Source organism: Panthera leo, chromosome C1 (genome assembly GCF_018350215.1).
Source record: "Panthera leo isolate Ple1 chromosome C1, P.leo_Ple1_pat1.1, whole genome shotgun sequence".
Classification (NCBI taxonomy): domain Eukaryota; kingdom Metazoa; phylum Chordata; class Mammalia; order Carnivora; family Felidae; genus Panthera; species Panthera leo.
In genome coordinates this window covers 15146625-15161688 of record NC_056686.1, presented here as the reverse complement: position 1 = coordinate 15161688, position 15064 = coordinate 15146625, and the positions used below count along the sequence as shown (strand labels likewise).

Below are 15064 nucleotides of genomic sequence, written 5' to 3'. Positions count from 1 at the left end.
GAATATACATACTTGCCCCTAGGATTATTACTAAGCTGTCTTTGAGTAATAAGGTAGATTTCTATGAATTCAGTGAATGACTAGATTTAGGCCATCTGACCCAGTTACCTTAGTAAGAAACTTCGGCAGAAGTTGCTGTGATTGTTGTCCTTTAAGGCCAAGATACGGGGAACCTAGGTGGCTCAGTTGGTTAAGCATCCGACTCTATCTCAGCTCAGGTCTTGATCTCAGGGTCATGAGTTTGAGCCCTGCATTGGGCTCTGTCCTGGCCATGAAGCCTACTTTAAAAAAAAAAAAAGAAGAAGGCCAAGGTGGTTTCCCAGTTTTAAAAAGAGAAATCGAGTCACTCCAGTAACCAGCCAGTGTAAACAGCAAGAGCAAATGAGGGTAACCACACCCTCACAAATAAATCTAAGTTCTGTTCCTAGCCAACTTGAAATCCTAGAAACTACATCTGAGGTCACAATTGTATTAATTTATAAATATTTGCTTCTTTCTCATCTATTATGATATATTCATCAGATAATTTCAGAAATGAGAATGCTGGATTATTATTTAACCCTTTCTGCCTCTCTTCAGACTGTGCTCCTAAGTTTATTTCTGTCTAGAAAGACCCCAGGAAGTGCCGTCTGGCTTCATTGTCTTCATTGAACTTGAGAGGTAGTAGCTTGATTGCTAGGCTCCCTCAGACATTGGCATTTCTCTTTGGGCGATTCCCTGTGGGGGAAAAATGTCTACATTACTCAGACATCGGTGTCTACACTTTCATTGGTGGTGGCCCTGTTGCTGCTGCTGGCAATATAGCCACCACCTTTTATTTATAGTGAAAATGAGATGAACACTTCTGTGTCTCGGTATCTTACTTCATCTTTCTCTATTCCGATTTCCTTCAATAGCTAGAGAGAATGCAGTGATTCCAGACCTCACTTTTGATACTTTGTTAGATCTAACCGCGCCATCCTTAGACCCAGACCCCTATGAAGACCCATGTTCCTTTAAGGCCTGGCAGTTTTTTTCTAAGATGAAAACAAATAGCCACTTGTCATCCACCAGGAGTTTCCTTGCAAATAGATCAAAGTTTCCTAATTACTTCTAAAGCCCAAATTATAAATAGTTCATACTGTCTAAAGAGGCCATTTCATTGGAGCCATGGAAATGCCCTAAGTTTTTTGTCTCTTTGGTCCCAATATCCAAAGACCTCTGTCCTTACATAGCATATGGGCAAACATCTAAGCTCAGCTTCCTTGGATGCTGCTACTGCTTAGATGCCAATTTCTGAGCAGTGGTTAAAGCTGTTCCTTCCCAGCTCCCCAAGCCAGAGTCGATGGAAAGTATAAGGCCTCCCTGTTTGCTGGGCACTGATCAGTCAACTATTAATCTGCCATTTCTCCTACAGAACTCTTCAAAGCATGCACTGCTACTAAATTCTAATACTAGACAGAAGTTTTAAATAGGCTTTCTAGCCAGGTTGTTTACTAGATAGTTTATCAACCCCAAGCATAGTAGTTGCCACATATAAAATATATCCCTACAAAGGCAACATCAAACCATCTTGAAATTTTCAGGACTTAAATCTAAATACTTTATGAGGCAAATCAGGTAGGTAGGTAGATGCATTATTGTATAGGTAGATAGGTTTCAAACAGTGTTGATAAATTCATTTTATATCATGGCATTAGAAGACTTCTTTCTTAAAGCTATCTAGTAAAGATAGTTCACTATTAGCCATGGAATTTGGAATCACTGGAAGTGTAATAAACAAATGAAAATCAAGACAGTAAAAATTGGAGTTGTCAATAGACACAAAATATGGGCCCTTCAGGAAGCTTGACTTTGGAAGATATTTGTCGGAGAGAAAATTCTTATCTCCTCCTTGACTATCTTGGGGAACTTTTCCTGCCACTCAACAGCAATTCTACCCTGCTATTCAAAGCTTACACAGACATATAGACTAAGTTTCAGGTGCAAAATTGCAGAGGTGCAAAAAAACCCAAAAAATTGCTGACCTACTGGTTAATAGTGGAAATCAAGTTTGCTCACACAGGTAAGATCTAGCTTAAAAAATGTTTTCCATAGTGATCCTTTGAGTATGATACTAGAGTATAAGAAACTTTCATCATCATTTCATTTCTTTCTTTTACCTGGAATTAGATTCTGTTATGACCAGTCATAGTAATACTTGATTAATCTGATTTTTAGATGTTCTCACTGTTTCTTGTTTATCTACATCAAGATTTACTTTTTTATTAAGTTATCACAGTGCAAAGTGTGGGAGATGCTACTGACAATACTCTTTGTTTCCAATTACGGAACATTATTTTGCTTTTTCAGCAGAGTTTTGATCAGAGCTTAAGTGAATTAAAAAAAAAACTTTTTTTTAACTACCATGTATCCCTTTAATTATGTTTTAGACAGGAACTCAATATATAAAGAAAATAAAAGTAGAGCCTCTGTAGTTGAGATGGAGGGAAGGATACCTAAAGTCCTACCTGTGGACCTCACCAAAGTTTACTCCATTTGGTGTAATGGTCACTACATACCAAGAAGCAAGGGTATGGTGTAGTTCTGTTTCATTCATTCATCTGGCAGAAAATGTGTATTATACAAGGTAGTGTTACAGGCTGTGTAATACTCCAAAGACAAAGATAGCTAGAAGTTTCTGTACACCATGGATTTTTCTTTTAAAATTGTACAAAAGAATTTAGGAACTGTAAACCTGAAAAGAAGCCTCTTACAAGCTTGTTCTACAGAAATCCTGTGTTCAGCCAAATACGGGTTTTTTATTTTTTAAGTTTATTTGTTTTGAGAGAGAGCACGTATGTGCACAATAGTGAGGGAGCGGCAGAGAGAGAGAGACGGGGAGAGAGAGAGAATCCCAAGAAGGTTCTGCAGTGCTGAAACCCTGATGCAGGGCTCTAACTCACAAACTGCGAAATCATGACCTGAGCCGAAATCAAGAGTTGGACACTTAACAACTGAGCCACCCAGGTGCCCTCTCAGCCAAATATGTTTTTTTTCAGCAGTATGGATTTGACCAGTGATTGTGTTCTGCATACTGTCCCTTGATGACTGACTAATCAAGAACTAGAAAACCAAGGCAAGAATATGGTTGTCTTCTAGTTTTGATTTGAGATGAAAATAGCAGATCTACTGCTGAAAGACTGGATGGCTACAGTTGTCTCATGGGCTCATTAAACAGCTTAATCTATGGCATTAAACCATGGAACATGAATTCACATTGTAGGATGATTAGCCCGGGAATTGTGGAGTCCGGCCAGATTATGTTCCATCCGTGGCACATTAACTGAGCCTAAAGTGTTCATATAATGAGAGAAGAGTCCAGTTAATCTGTTGTATAGCAAGTAGATATCAAATAATTTTAAGCTGTGAGGGCAGAAAGTCAGCATTAAGGATTCACAAGGCCCAGACTTATGTCGCAGAGCTACAAACTGTTTTGAAATGACATCTTCAGAAAGGCAACCCTCCATTGTAGTGGTATCTCTTTTTAAGTGAAAATTTTTAATGACATGTAGACCTCTGCAGTAGGTAAACAGAGTGGCATACTCAAGCTAAAAGCCAAAAACTGCAGTGAGAAAGCACCCATTTTATGTATGAAGAGATCTGAAAGGCTATGAAGACAAATACTACCTGCCCTACACTCACTCATTCCTTTCCTTATGATTGTGCGCATTTCCTTGTAATTATGTGTATGCCTCCTTGAGTTAAATTTACTTTCGTTTTTGTCCTTTCTAACATGCTGTATATGGGACTGATTAACAAAGTTTTGAGTTCTGTTTTTATTTTTAAGTGAATAACTGTGATTTTTACCTTAAATAACTGCTGATATTTTGTATTTGACTTTCCCAAATTTTCTATTTAAATCCCATTTATTTTATTTCACATTGAAAAAAATTTCAGGCCATGAAATCTGGAAACCATTAGCCTTTCTTTAAAGGTGCAACAGTTTTGGGGCACCTGGGTGGCTCAGTTGGTTAAGTATCCAACTTGGGCTCAGGTCTGATTTCACTGTACGTGGATTCGAGCCCCACATTGGGCTGTGTGCTGACAGCTCAGAGCCTGGAGCCTGCTTCAGATTCTGTGTCTCCCTCTCTCTCTCTGACCCTCCCCAACTCGCAGTCTGTGTGTGTGTGTGTGTGTGTGTGTGTGTGTGTGTGTGTCTCTCAAAAATAAACGAACATTAAAGGTACAACAGTTTTTAATAAGTCGTAACAATGATGTTATTAGTAATGTTATCAGACTCCTTTATATCCATCCAGTTTGTTTCCCTATTATGAGCTCCTCAAGAACAAGGATTTTTGTTTTTTTTTTTCTCTTTGGGTCTAGTCTACATTATAGTGAAATTTTCAGTCCGTGTATCTGACTGGTCCAGGGAATATGATACTCAGCTGTGGTGAACTCATTAGATAGTGTAGGAATAGATTAAATATCTCTTCCCCCAGAACTTAACATGGCTGCCTTGTTTTCATCCTGAAATCTTCCAGAAGTCACCTTCATACAGAACTCTCTTCTGACCACCCTCTCCGTTGGGATATCCTGGTACTATAGTTCATGTTCATCAGAGTATTAGCCCTTTCTGCAAACATGCTTTTGTTTGTGCTATTCATTTTTTTTTTTTAATTTGAGAGAGAGAGCATATGTACAAGGAGGGGAGGGGCAGTGGGAGAAGGAGGGAGAGAATCTTAAGCAGGCTCCATGCTGAGCATAGAACCCAACACAAGGCTCGATCTCACAACAGTGAAATCATGACCTGAGCCGAAGTCAAGAGTCAGATGTTTAACTGACTGAGCCACCCAGGGGCCCCTAGAATTTCTCCTCTACTAATACAGGTTTTTGAGAACAAGAATTTATTTATCAGTTACTTTATGCCTGGCATAGTATCTAACATAGTAGGTGCTTTAATAGATATTTGCTGACTGAGTTTTGGACTCTTTATTTAATCTTCTGAATTATATTTGTGTGAAATGTTCTTCTTGTTCTTGTCTAGTTTTTCAGAAACGTTGGAATTGGCAGATGACATGGCTATTGATATTCCCCACATTTGGTTGTACCTTGCTGAACTGGTGACCCCCATGTTAAAAGAAGGTGGAATCTCTATGAGAGAACTTATCATGTAAGTTGTACTTGTTTTTGTTTTCATTTTGTGTGTGTGTATATCAAGATAAACTGATGCAAAACTTACCAGCTATCTCTAGCATAGTGCTCTTTCCTTAGTGCCTTTGTAGGCTCTTGGGTGCAGCCTGTGACTCTTTAAGACTTCTAATTTCAGGGGATTAAGAAGTACAAACTGCCCATTACAAAATAAAAGTCATGGGGATGAAACGTATAGTGTAAGGAATATAGCCAATGATACTATAATAACTTTGTATGGTGACAGATAACTACACTTATCGTAGTGATCATTTTATAGTATATGTAATTGTCGCATCACTATGTTGTACACCTGAAACTAATACAATTATACTTCAATGTAAAAAAAAAAAAAAAAAGACTTATTTCTGTATAAAAATGTTACATTACACTGTATCTACATCAGAGAAGTGACGGGGATATGATAACCCTGTGGTCCATTGAGGTTAGCAGTATTTGTAGATAGGGCTCCAAAATCACATAACTGGAAGGTTATTGCTCCTGGAAGCTTAATGCTAATCTGACTTTTATGTCTGTCCTTGCTCAAATGCCATAAGTTATTTCTCCGTGATAGCTTGTCAGACTGATACCTGCATGCTTCATGCTCTGGTTGTAGTAAAGGGACTGCATCTCTGGCATTCCTAGATTTGGACAGGAGTCTGAAGTTGTTTCTACTTTGTATAGACTAGTTTTTCCTAAACTCTTCTTTAGAACGTTACTATTTCCCCAAAAATTGTTCATATAGTCCTACTCTATGTACTATTATGTCTCTTTTGTTTGAGGTTCACAAAGTATATTACAGCACATTAAAGATTATGAGAATTCTATAGTGAAACCAAACAATAAAAACAAGATTTGGGTGCTTGGCTGGCTCAGTCAGTAGAGTATGCAACTCTTCATCTCACAGTTGTGAGTTCAAGCCCCACGTTGGCTGTAGAGCTTACTTAAAAAAATAAATAATAAATTTAATAAAACCTATTTAGCTTTGTTTAATGCAGCATTCTCTCAATTGTAGAATTCTTTTCTTGAGGAACAATTATTCATATCCTGTGGAACACAGTGTGGGATATACTGGTTTAGACTCTGAAAACAAATGGTCCCTTTCTGTTTCATCTATATTGTAAAGAAAAACTTCCTTTCTTAAAAAGATTTCATAACTAAGTTTCACATCTCCCAGTTACCTAAGGTGCTTCTCTCATTTAGGCTTGAAGTGGTGTATATGTAAATAGATTATTAAATGAGACTGATCATTGCATTGCTTCTATCACTGAGGCAGTTAAAGAAAAAGGCAAAACCCGGGAATTCTAAAGTCCCTTTCCGGCTTCTCCATGAAGCATAGAGTGAACTTGAAGTCTGAACTACTTCTGCTGAACATTACTTAGAGCATGTCCTGAAGCTTTCTCTTGCCCAATATGATTTAGGTTCAGCACACATTGTTCACCTAGTGTTTTAGAACTGGAAGTTTGGTTCAGAGGTACTTAATCACTACTCCTGTCTTTTACAGAGAATTTAGCAAACCTTTACTTCCTGTTGGAAGAGCTGGGGTCTTACTTTCTGAAATATTGCACCTTCTATGCAAACAAATGGTGAGTATTAAACTGAGTGTTAGACTCAACAGCGTCTTAGGCAAGGCAATGATTGTAATCTTGAGTTATCTGTGAATAGCTTAGGTACCGCTATGCAGGTATTTCTGTTTTCCTTTTCCTTTTTGAAAAGAAGAGCGAGGCCTCTGTTTCAACCTAGTTTCTTACAGAGGTGTATTTCTCCTTCTGTTTACTAGTAACTTGGGAAAGAATTATCTAATCTCAACTGGATTTGGGATAATTCTAAATAATCTCAAGATATGTTATATTTGTGGCTAGTAATTTTATCTTCTCTTGAAACAAAATGCCTGCATTATTTATACTCTTGAATACATTTCAGTGAAAACGCCTTGCTTTCAAAGAAAGGTAAGATTCCTAAAATGATTAATTTTATTAATTTTGGATCTCAAGCTAGGTTATCTGATTAGTAATAGGTGTTAAAAATGTTATACAGGGGTGCCTAGATGGCTTAGTCTGTTAAGCGTCCAACTCTGATCTCAGCTCAGGTCTTGATCTCAGGGTCATGAGTTCAAGCTCTGCATTGGGCTCCACACTGGGCATGGAACCTACTTTTTAAAAAAGGGTGGGGGGTGGTTTCCCTCAGTGGCTCAGTTAGGTTGGGCAACTCTTGATTTTGGCCTGGGTCATGATCTAATGCTTTGTGAGATCGAGCCCCACGTCAGGCTCTGCACTGGCTGCACAGAGCCTACTTGGGATTCTCTTTCTCCCTCCCTCTCTGCCCCTCACATGTGCGTGTGTGCGCTCACTCTGTCTCTCTCTCTTTCTCAAAATAAATTAATTTTTAAAAAGATTCTATAGGATTGTGAACTGCTGTCTTAAAGTTAAACTTATTTTAGTTTAATAAATACTGTACAATTCTCTGTAAAACTCTATGCCAGCATCTCAGTGTACAAAGACAACTAAGCCTTCAAAAAATGTATACACTAGAAAGGAAGACAAGTCTAAACCAGAAGTTTCAAAAGAGTGTATTGATGCCGTATTAGAGGTCTAAGAGGTTTGGGAAAGTGGTGTTAACAACACCTACAGTGATAACATCAAAATAGAACTCATACATGAAAATTTTGGAGTGATTTTTGACTGATTCAAACCATAGCCAAAGGTATTGGGGATGATAGATTTCATTGTTTTATAGGCATTAGTATAGAAAGTCTCTTGAATGTACAGAAGACCCTTTGTATTTCATCTGTGTAATAGTTATTTGTAGTTACTAAGTAGCCTGGTCTCTAGTTCTAGTTGATTACTTGTTATTACTAAAGTTTTTATTGAATCCTAATTCGTACATCCAAAATTCCTTCCTCCTTTCCTAATCTACTTCACATTAGTCCTTATTAAAAACCTAAATTCTTACTAACTTTTATCTGTAGAAACAGAAAAAGCAAATTCTCACTTTTCCTAACCAAATTCTCATGGAGCATAAACTCTGAAATGAGAGAGCCTGAGTTTAAATCCTGACTCTGCCAAGTTATCAGCTATGCCTTGGGCAAGTTACTCTATGAAATAATTAGTAATATGATTCATAGCTGATAGCCACGGCCTCGAAGGCTGAGAGTTCCCTGCATCACTGTGACTTTGTTCAGGGAGTGGACTTGTACCTTCTCATCAGTCTTCCAGCCAACAAGAGCTCTCCTCTGTTGTTTCTTGGGCTCAATGTTGTTCTTGCCCTTGAAATACTTCTCATTCCTGGTTCAGGAGCAGCAACCTCTTTATTCATTCTCCAGTTAGGCAGCGTGATCCTGATCTGTTGCGAAGAGGGATTCCAGTGAGGCTTGATGTATGACTTTAATAGTGGATACATATGTATACCACTAGGAAAAGAGACGCTGTTGAATTTATAAACTCTGTGAATTGGACTTGTTTTAGGTGATTATATTCATAAATCCCAAACTGAGCTTGCAATTTCCTAGATTAGTCATCTGACAAAATTAATTATTGAACCTTAAACAGCTATACTTCAGCCATTCACCGTTACATTTACTACATACATTCAGACATCTTGGTGTGAGAGCCAGGAGTCCTGAGAAACTAACTTTATATCAACAAGGGAAAAGTTTTGATTTTTCAGTCTTTATATTTCTATACTCTTGACTTCAAGCAAGCCTTTTCTCCTAATCCGCCCCCGCCCCCTCCCCGTGCCTGTCCTCCTCCTCCTCCTCCTCTCTTCTTCCTCTTCATCATCATCCTATCTTTATATAAAAGTAAATGGACTGGACTTATCTCTGTTTTAGAGCCATAAGAAAGTGGGAGCCTTATGGAGGGAGGCTGACCTCACCTGGAAGGACTTTTTACCAGAAGGGGAAGATGTACATAATTTTCTCTTGGAGCAGGTAAGTAAGAACAAGGCTTATGCCTTTCTGTTTAATAGTAGTTGGTCTGGTTCATAGAAAAAATGAAGGTAATTTCATTAGTAGTCCAGTTATTAAAATTAGACCAAAATAGGAATTATGGTCAAGATGTCATTTTAAGTCCATGCTTTAGGGCCACTCAACTATTCACTCATTAGATAATAGATAAAAAAATAAAATTTAAAGGACTTAGCCACACACAGAGAAAACAAGCTGCATATCTCCATGAACCAAAAAATGAAATTGACAAATAAAGCGGGGGTAATAGGGCTAAAGCTGCAAGTCTTCTGAACTCTGGGTCTAAATGCCACTAGAGACACCTAGAAGTTATTTCGGTGAGGAAATGGGGACTAGAATGCCCCTTACAAGGTAGAAAATTGGAGAACAGACATACTTCATGAAGCCAGGTGGGAACTCCACGGATAGACAAACGATACTCTTGCAGCCAAAACCGTAGCTAGGCTGTCCACTTGGTAACTGGATCCAGAAATCCACAACAAGGCAAAAGGCCCATGGTCAATATAATGTAGTTCTAAATAAGGAATTGTGGAGCATCAGAAAGAGGCAGCCATAAAAATACTAGACAAGGAAGAGTGACCAAGAAAGGAAACAACTCTCTCTCAAAATGATCACAATCTGGGGCGCCTGGGTGGCTCAGTCGGTTAGGCGTCCGACTTCGGCTCAGGTCATGATCTTGCAGTCCGTGAGTTCGAGCCCCGCGTTGGGCTCTGTGCTGACAGCTCAGAGCCTGGAGCCTGTTTCAGATTCTGTGTCTCCCTCTCTCTGACCCTCCCCCATTCATGCTCTGTCTCCCTCTGTCTCAAACATAAATAAAGGTTAAAAAAAAAAAAAAAAAAAACGATCACAATCTGAAAATTAGTATATTGAGCTGGGTAAAGACACACTGTGTTAAGTTAATATGGACATTAGCTTCCTTTTGGTTATCGTCCAGATACACTGGGGAGTGCTTCTGCCAAAAGATAAGAGCCTAGATAAAACGTAAGTTATCTTGCATTGCTGAGCTGATAGAAAGTGAAGGCATTTTCTAAGGAAAAAAATGAGTGAGGAGAAAAGCCATAGATGAAACCTGAACTCTTAGCACTAAGCATACATGAGGGGCTTGTTTGTTTCAATGCCATTGTAAATGCTACCAGAGATGTTGGAAGAGGTTGAAATGGTCCTAGTTCAGTATTACCCTGGCTCCCAAAAGAAGCAAACAAAAATGCTTTTTGGAGAAAACATGCTCAACTTAGGTCTCTTCATTTTCTACTAATTAACATTATCTAAATATATAGTTAACACTTAAGAGTTCATTTTAGTCTGTGACGAAACAAGTAACCATGAATGAGAGTAACAGACAAGAAATGGTAGGTTTAGACCCCAAAGACATGAAATAATGGAATTCTTAATCAGAATATAACATAACACTGTATAAAAAAGAGGAATTCACAAAAATGTGCAAGCAACCAAAGACTAGTCAAAATGACTGAGAAAATTTGGAAAGAAGAAGAAAAGAAACTAAGGTAGATTTCTAAGAGATACTGTGAGATTTAAAGGATAAAATGAAAAGGTCTAACATGTCTAATTGGAATCCCAGAAGGAAAAACAGAGGGAATGGAGAAGAGGCAATATTTGAAGAGATTGTGACTGAGACTTTTTCCGAACTGATAAAACAGATGAATCTATACAGAAAGCACATGTATACCACAGAGGGTGATTACATTTCAGTGAAACTGCATAACATCAAAAACATAGGAAAGATTTTAAAGTAGCTAGAAAGAAGTATGTCACCTATAGAGAAACAGTAGAATTTGCAGTAGCAACAGTGAAAGCCCGAAATGGTGGAGTAATCTCAAAATGTTGAGAGAATATCAGTTTATTTAGAATAGTCTTTCCAGTGAAACTAACATTTAAGAATGATGGCAACAGTGGCACCTGGGTGGCTCAGTCAGTTAAGTATCCAATTTGATTTTGGCTCAGGTCACGATCTCACAGTTGTGAGATCAAGCCCTGTGTCAGGCTCTGTAGTGAGGACGGAGCCTGCTTGAGATTCTCTCTCTCTCTTCCTCCTTCCTCTCTTCTCCCCCAACTCACACATGCTCACTTTCACTCAAAAAAGAGATAAATAAATTAATAAAAAATAAGAATGAGGGCAACACATATTTAAAGACTTAACAACACATTTCTGAATAACTCATGACTCCGCAAAGAAATCATAAAAGGCAGTAAGAAATATTTGACTCATTGATAATGGAAAAACACAACATATCAGTATTTGTGGGATACCACAAAAGCAATACTTGGAATGAAACTGTTAGCACTGGACACCTGAATTTAGAAAAGAAACAAGGTCATAGGTCAGTGATCTCATTTTTGACCTTACGAAATTAAAAAAAGGAAGAGTAAATGAAACTGAAAAGAAATAGAAAAAGGAGGTAATAAAGATCAGAGTAGAAATCAGTGAAACAAAAAAACAATAGAGAACAGTGAGTGAATTCTAAAGCTGGTCCTCCGAGAAAAGAAAATTGTGAAATCTCTAGCCAGACTAATCAGTGAAAACAAAATTTAAAAAGAAGACATCAGTTACCAGTAGAATGAGAGAGGTGATGTTGTAATGTTTCTAAACATAATAATGGATACGAGGGATTTATGAATAATTTTTATGCCAATAAGTACGTCAACTTAATTGAAACTTCTTGGGAGGTACAAATCACTAGAGCTGACTTGAGAATAACCTTGAGTATCTGATACACTGAAGTAGTTAAAAACATTGCCACAAAGAAAACTCCAGGCCCTGATGTTTTTACTATTGAATTCTACCAAACATCTAAAGAAGAAATAATACCAGTTCTGCAAAGAATTCTTCCAGAAAACTGAAGAGGAGAGATTACTTGCCAATTCATGGCCTATGAGGCCAGCGTTACTCTAATAGCAAAACCAAAGACATTTCAAGAAAAAAAACTATAATAGGCCAATTATTCCTAATAAATGCAAAGAAAAGTTTTTCAACAAAATTTTCACACATTAAATCCAACACTATATTAAAAGATTAATCACAACCAAGTAGCACTTATCACAGGAATATAATGTAAGATTCATAAGTCAGCGTATGGATGTACAGAGGATGAAGAAATAAGCAGCTCCAGAATTCCTCCCTCCACCGAAACAACCATTGAGCTGGCAAGATGTGTTAGAATCAGCTATTTTGGAATTGTGGAGTTGAGTCAACTGTGCAGTACCAACACCAGAGGAATGCTTGATGAAAAAGGATCTTGCAAATTTCAGTAACTTGGGTATTTTGCATAGAAGCTATTAGCACCTAGACCTGTGGCAGGGGAGATGGTGGCACTCCCTTTCTGGTGCCAGGTTGAGAAATCAAGACCTTATCCTCAAAAGATTGGTGCCATGCCTTTAAAAAAACAATTTTTTTTTTTTTTTATGTCTTTCTTTTATTTTTGAGAAAGAGAGATAGAGTGCGAGTGGGGCAAGGGGCAGAGAGAGAAGGAGACATAGAATCTGAAGCAGGCTCCGGGCTCTGAGCTGTCAGCAGAGAGCCCGACACAGGGCTCAAAACTCACGGGTGGTGAGATCATGACCTGAGCCAAAGTCGGACATCCAACCGACTGAGCCACCCAGGTGCCCCAGTGCTGTGCCTTTTAATCTGCTTGGCAATTTACTGAAGGTTTAGTGCAGGGCCTGCCCATTGTTTTAACTACTCAGGCCAAAGTGGTTTCCTGAATGGTGTCTGTCAAGGAATTCAGAGAAATGGAATGTGTTTGCGTGCGTGTGTGTGTGTGTGTGTGTGTAGACGCACGCACGCACGCATGCAGTCCCACCCATCCCACCCCTCTCTTTTCTCTTGGGATCCAGACTTTCACTGAAATTTCTACCAGGTCACTGGCTGTCTGAGGAGATAACAGATCAGAGAGACTGTAATGACCACACACAAGAAGGAATGCAGTCTTTGTCTAAAATTCACTAAACAAACAGATGACTGCAACACTGACAATCCCTCACAAAGGGAGAGAATCTGATATCCAGAGTTACACATTACAGTATTCCAGATGTTTAGTTGTCAACAAAAACAATTAGAAAGCATATAAAGAAACAGGAAAATGTGACTCATTCACAAGAAAAAAGAACTGACAGAAAAAAGTATTCCTGAGGAAGCCCAAACGTTGGACATCCCAGATGAGGAATTTAAATTAACTGCTTTCTATATGCTCAAATTGCTGATGGAATCCATGGACAAAGAACTAAAGGAAATCAGGAGAATGATGTATGGTCAAATGGGGACTTTCAAGAAGGAGGTAGAAATTATAAAAATGAACCAAATAGAAATTCTGTAACTAAAAATTTGTAATGGCTAAAATGAAAAGAAAAATTCACTAGAGGGGTCCAACAATAGATTTGATGGGGCAGAAGAAAGAATCAGCAAACCTGAATATAGAGCAGTTGAAATTGCTCAGTCGGTCAGAAGTCACTGACTTGTCACTAAGTTGCTGCCATGGAAATCCATCTTTAATTTTTGAAATGAAATTTTTAGCATGGTTATATGAAATTATGAGTATCACCAAATTTTTAAAATAAAATCCCCATAGTTTATTTTCTTAAATAAACTTTATAATAATACATAGTGGAAAATTAATTCATTAAACACATAAAGGAGACTTTTAAAGAAGAAATTGCTCAGTCTGAGGAGCAGAAAGAAAAGGGAATCAAGAATAATGAACAGCACCTGGGGACCTATGGGACAGCATCAAACATAACAACATGAGCATTAGAGAGTCTCAGAAGGGAGAAGAGAGGAAGGGGCAGAAAAAATACTTGAAGATATAATAGCCAAAAACTTCACGAATTTGATCAAAGATCAGAAGTTACATATCCAGGAATTTCAGTGAACTCCAAACAAGATAATCTCAAATCTCCAAATGAGATTTACTCCGAGATATTTTACAGTAAAACTTTTGAAAGACAAAGACAAAAAAAAAAAAAAAAAAAATCTCTACAGCAACGAGAAAGAAGTGACTTGTCATGTACAAAGAATCCTCAGTAAGAGCCAACAGCCAGTTTGTCATCAGAAACCATGGAAGTCAAGGAGCACCTGGGTGGCTCAGTTGGTTAAGGTCTAACTCTTGTTTTCGGCTCAGGTCATGTTCTCATGGTATGTGAGTTCAAGCCCTGTGTGGGGCTCTGTGCTTGGGATTCTGTGTCTCCCTCTCTCTCTGCCCCTCTCCCACTCATGCTTTCTCTGTCTATCAAAAATAAATAAATAAATATTTAAAAAATAAATAAACATTTAAAAATAAAATACTTTAGAAAATAAAATGCTAATAAATGGTAAAGACATAATAGGATGAAAAATTTTTTTAACAATTCAAGGTAGTTTTTTCTTTGTGTATCTGGGGAAGGTATAGGAGGAATATATCAAAGTGTTCAAAGGTATTAGAGAAAAGCTTGTGCTAATAATCTTTAATATTTTAATCTGTGGCTTCTGCATAGTGAAGCTTCATAAAGTAAAGCATAGTTACATATCACATTGCCTTATACCCTTGAGAATTACCAATAATTTTGATTATTTTTTTAACTACCCATCTAAAAATTGAACAATTTTGACATATTCTTTTTCGATATATAGTATATATGTACAATCATAATTTTATGTACATGTATCAGAATGGCATAAAAAATCATCAAATTTTCAAGTGAAGTATTATAATTATTTTAAGTTTTATTTCTTTATTTTGAGAGAGAGCATGAGCAGGGTGTGAGGGACATAGGGAGAGAGTGAGTCCCAAGTAAGCTCTGTGCTGTCAGTGTGGAACCCGATGCAGGGCTCAAACTCACAAACCCTGAGATCATGACCTGAGACGAAATCAAGAGTCGGATGGATGATGTTTAACTGACTGAGCCACCCAGGCGCCCCATAAAATATTATTTTTTAAAAATTGAGGTGAAATTCCTATAACA

General features: G+C 37.8%; 1 protein-coding gene across 16 annotated transcripts in view; it reads left to right on the top strand.

Moving 5' to 3' along the window:
• EIF4G3 (eukaryotic translation initiation factor 4 gamma 3) overlaps positions 1-15064 on the top strand; it is a 313590-nt gene that overhangs the window by 286318 nt on the left and 12208 nt on the right. For all 16 annotated transcript variants that reach the window (XM_042952623.1, XM_042952618.1, XM_042952607.1 and 13 more), the window contains 3 exons: positions 5006-5131; positions 6653-6734; positions 8978-9076. In XM_042952623.1, the coding sequence (XP_042808557.1) occupies positions 5006-5131; positions 6653-6734; positions 8978-9076 (307 nt within the window). The remainder of the gene's footprint in view (positions 1-5005; positions 5132-6652; positions 6735-8977; positions 9077-15064) is intronic.